At 38.5% G+C, this 5,060-nt stretch overlaps 1 protein-coding gene across 1 annotated transcript in view; it reads right to left on the reverse strand.

Annotated features, from left to right (window-relative positions):
• The window catches only part of SND1 (staphylococcal nuclease and tudor domain containing 1), a 458,234-nt gene that overhangs the window by 418,575 nt on the left and 34,599 nt on the right, over positions 1 to 5,060 (reverse strand). Inside the window, exon 2 of the mRNA XM_012805151.2 lies at positions 799 to 948. Within this exon, the coding sequence (XP_012660605.1) occupies positions 799 to 948 (150 nt within the window). The remainder of the gene's footprint in view (positions 1 to 798; positions 949 to 5,060) is intronic.

Here is a 5,060-nt window from a genome sequence, read left to right on the forward strand (position 1 = left end):
AAAAAAAAAAAAGAAAGAAAGAAAGAAAGAAAGAGAGAGAGAGAAAGAAAAAGAAACTGATAACAACTTCCTCTAAAAAAATTCAGATTTGGGCGGCACCTGTGGCTCAAAGGAGTAGGGTGCCAACCCCATATGCAGGAGGTGGTGGGTTCAAAGCCAGCCCTGGTCAAAACCGCAAAAAAAAAAAAAAAAAATTCAGATTTGCACAATAGTTTGCAATTTCTTGGGGTTCACAGATGCCTTTGAGGTATATGAATCCCAGGGTAAAAATTTGTAATAAAGTATGACCCCAGCGTTTACAGTATGCTATCATTTATAAAAATCAGAGTGGCTGCTCTTGTAAGCATTAAATATCTCTGGAAGGAGACACAAGACTCTAATAACATCAGTTGTCTCTGGGGAAGTACCAGAGTTTTCACTGTATAACCTTCTGAATTTTGAGCAATGAATAAAGAATTCAAAAATAAATTAATTAAGAGAGTTCTGTCATAACCAATTGTGACTATAAATGGCTGAGACTACCAAGGAATGCTCCTAACATATTCCAAGACAAGGAGTAGTGAAAATATGACAAACCCAAGCCTATGGGAAAGGGTAAGAGAAAAAACTCCAAGACTACAACTGCTGCTAAAGGTAGAAAACATATAAACAACAGATGGAAGCCGCTGTGGGTAGATCCATCAGTCCTATGATACAAAAGTACTCAAAATACACAGCAAAAGAACACATTACACTGCACCAGTGATGGAAGAGAGTAGGCTGTTCCTTAGGTCGACAGCCTCAGGAAGCACGTCGTACCTCATCAGGGGTATCTTTTGCATCAGGTTGCGTGGCAGCTGCCCGGCGGGCCAGATTTCCAGCGCGAATGTTGCTGAGGTTGATCTGCCGTTCAGGAGGAGGCCCACCACGAGGCTGCCCTCGGACAATGATGGCACAACCTGAGAGGACCTAAGTGGAAGGAAAAAAATGAGATAATTAGTGGTTAAAGGTGATATACCACCATAATATAGATTGTCCACTCCTGTATCCCCAACATCTAGAGCAACATCAAAGGCACTCAGTATTGTCAAATGACTAAATGACTAAGATTGCTATTAATTTCACTTAATGTAAGTGAAATACCTACATTAAGCCTTGGCTCATATTCTGAAGTGATGGACCCAGAAATACCAGTAGGAATTAAGCAATAGGAAAGTCATAAAATAAACAAGACTGAGGTGAAAAGGCATGTGAGACATGGAGATTAATGACCTTTGAATTTCATCCTAGCAAACATCACTTGTGTTCCTTTCAATTATTAAAAAGTTATTATCTCAGGCCAGGCATGGTGGCTCATGCCTATAATTCCAGCACTTTGGGAGACCAAGGCAGAAGGACTGCTTGAAGCCAAGAGCTTGAGACCAGTCTGGGCAACACAGTGAGACGTCATCTCTATTAAAAAAATGTATTAATTTAAAAAAAATAGTATCTTTAGTTACACTTTCCATTCTGGGATGAAAACAAACAATGGAATGCTTAAAAGGGGGGAAGCTCAAAGAAGACCCCACATACTATCCAGGAGGAATTAACCATGCCCAAGGCTAACATGGAAACAGTAATCCAGAGTTCATACTTTCCTTGTAGACAGTGCAGACAGCTCTTATAGTCTAGGTAAAGACAGAAATTACAGAAATAATCTAGAAAACCCATGCCCTGAAAGACTGAAACAGAAGACTCTAAAAAGCACCTTTAGGTTCCCAACAGCAGTAGTTCCTTTCATCTCACTAATCAAAGGTACCAGGCATAGTGTCCATTTGCAACTATGAAGAACTCTGAAGCCTGTGGGCATTTAACTTTTAAATATTTGTAGGAGACTTTACCTCTTACATGTTTACATGGATGGAGCTGGAACATATTCTTCTTAGCAAAGTATCTCAAGAATGGAAGAAAAAGTATCCAATGTACTCAGTCTTACTATGAAACCAACTTATAGCATTCTTATAAAAGCTATAACCCAATTATAGCCCAAGAAGAAGGGGAAGAGGGAGAGGAAGGGGAGAGGAGGGATGGGTGGAGGGAGAGTAATTGGTGGGACCACACCTATGGTGCATCTTACAAGAGTACATGGAAATGGAGTACATGGAGAAATTTACTAGGTGTAGAATATAAATGTCTTAACACAGTAACTAAGAAAATGCCATGAAGGCTATGTTAACCAGTTTGATAGAACCATTTCAAATTGTATGTAAAAACTGCACATTGTACCCCATGATTGCTTTAATGTACACAGCTATGATTTAATAATATATATATATTTGTAGGAGAGAAGAAAGGAAGATTTCAAATGAGAAAAGGGACAAAGAGGCCTATGAAAAAAATAACCCAAATGACCTAAGATACTCACATTATCTTTGTTCAGAGAGGCACAATGTAACAAACAGGTTGATGGGGGCAGGGGTGAGGGGGTCCTCAAGCACTGGCTTCACTAGACCTGAAAAACTCAATTCCACACTTCAAAGTAAGAAATAGCCAGCTAGGCACCTTGACATCCACCTGTAGTCCCACCTACTCAGGAAGATCACCTGAGGCCAGGAATTTGAGACACTATGATCACAGTTGTGAATAGCCCCTTCATTCTAGCCTGGGCTTGAGCAAGACCCTGTTTGTTAAAACAAAACAAAAAAACAAGACCAAGAAATAAAAAATAGCTGCTGAAAAAGGTTTAGAGGATAGAAGGTTGGAAGCTTGTGTAAATATAGAATGCTTCTCAAACAAGACCCTAGAGTTCTCTGTAAAGGAATCATCCTTTTAAAGGAAGCTAAATCAAAGGAAAAGAGAAAGGAGTACGAAGGGAGTCACTCATATTTCCACTTTCACACTTGGTTGACATTTCTCCCTCACCTCTCCATCTTAACTAATGCTTTAAATCCTGACATATTAATGTAAATACAGAAGTGCATTTAAACCTGTATGTGTAAGTTAAAGAATAAGGAAAGTAAACAATAAATACCAACCAAGTTAAGAACTACAACACTGCCAGTACCTTTTAGGTTCCCTTAGATTCCTTTTAGGCCCCTCTCTAAATAGCCCCTCTTAAAGATTCCCACCATTATCCTGACTGTGTCATAATCCTTCCCTTGTTTTTTGTTTTGTACAGTTCATCCCTAAGCAATGTGGTTTTGTTTTTCCTATTTCTAAACATTATTTTAATTAAGTTTGCTGCATGTGCCCACTAACAACTTGCTTCTTTTGCTCTTCTTGTTTCATAAAACTCATCCATATTGATAAGAAACACTATAAAAGTTGAGCATTCCAAATGTGAAAAACTGAAATGCTCCAAAATTCAGAACTCTTTGAGCACTGACCTAAGAATCAAAGGAAATGTTCATTGGAGCATTTCAGGTTTAGGATTTTTGAATTAGGGATGCTTAACTACTAAGTACAACGGAAATATTACAAAATGTAAAACAAATTCAAAATCTGAAACATTTCCAACCCTGAGTATTTCAGATAAGCGATATTCTATCTGCGGTTTATTCATTTTTCACAGCTGTAGAGAATTCCATTGTATTAATACACAAAAATTCATTTACCCTTCTATTTTAATAAAAATTCTATCAAAAAAGTAAGCACATCCTAATTCTTAAAAATTAGTGGTCAGATTAATTTCTAATCACTGTCAGTACCCCAAGCACACGGATCTTAGCCTAAATTGCTTCTCCCTGGCTACACTATGACAACACACACAAAGACTGTCTTCCTAATCCAGTTTAAAGGTATGCTTTTCATTTTTACCTTTTCTGATCAGCAATTAGACTCTGAAACTTCCACCAAAAGACTTTGTTCAATGCCTGTCTTAAGAACCCATACCCTGGCCATCCTGTCAGGGAACTCTAAAAAAATAAGCTCTCAAACAAACAAACCAGCCAGAAAATAGGGCAGATGCTTGAAGTTCCTGAATGAGAAAGCCTAGGAAGAGCTTGGATCTGACTCATTTATACACAACTATTCCTCACAAATGGCAAAAACAAAACACACAGCGAGAATAGCACAGTGGAGAATACCTGCACGTAAACCCATTCACGCACAGACGCCAAGTGGGGCGAGCATACAAATCAGATCACCTGTCTGCAGGTGTATGCATACATACAGCATACAAATCAGTTCACCTGTCTCAGTGCCTGCACCTCAACCTTAGTCAAGTTTTCACAAGAAGTAATAAAGCACTCCAGAAAATCTCTTGGTAATAATGTACAATTGGAAAGGCAAAGGCCCATTTACAAAAAAACTCCTATTTACCTTGGATGACCAAAGTAAACTGATAAATAAGCACTGATCCAGGCTAGGAAACCATCTCTGTGCCTCGAGCCTGACTAATGTTACTGAAAAGCTCAAGAACATAGTGACTGGTAAGAAGAGCCCCTTTCACCTCTAAATGAAAGGTATTGCTTCTGATGTCTCTGCCTACTAAACTATTAATAAAGCCCTTGGGGCAATGGGTCTACAACCATTACCCTCGTCCCTTTTAAGGGCTTTGGCAAACCATTTATATTTAGTTAATTGTGCAAAACTCCTTATATCCACCCTCTCTCCCCAAACGGTATTTTAAAGACTGCTGTCAGAACATCTTTGCATTATTGCATCCAAAATGGCATTCAGAGAATAGTCAATGCTTGAATTATTGTTATAGAGATGATTTATACTTTCTACACTGCTCTATTAGCTGTCTACTATTGACTATACCAACTCAAGCAACAGTCAACTATTTCAACCTCCTGAACAAGAACAGATTCACTGGCAGTTGTTGCTTATTCCTATTCCTTCAGGAGGAAAAGGACTGGTATGTATACATCTTTCCTCTGAAACTCTCTTTCCCTTATTTGGTCACTGCCTTGGTGGTAAAGTAGGAAAAGACAATAATTATCAAAGGAAGAGACATAGTTCTATCAGAGAAAAATGAGTTTCCCTCCTACTGTTCATAGGAATTGAAATTATTCAAAGCACACTAACTATACCTTTCCACTATCTCCATTCCATCTTCTAAAGCACTGTTAAACTTTTCCTGCCTGTCTAACTTGCCA

Source organism: Otolemur garnettii, unplaced genomic scaffold, assembly GCF_000181295.1.
Source record: "Otolemur garnettii isolate 467f Iridium unplaced genomic scaffold, OtoGar3 scaffold00037, whole genome shotgun sequence".
Taxonomy (NCBI): domain Eukaryota; kingdom Metazoa; phylum Chordata; class Mammalia; order Primates; family Galagidae; genus Otolemur; species Otolemur garnettii.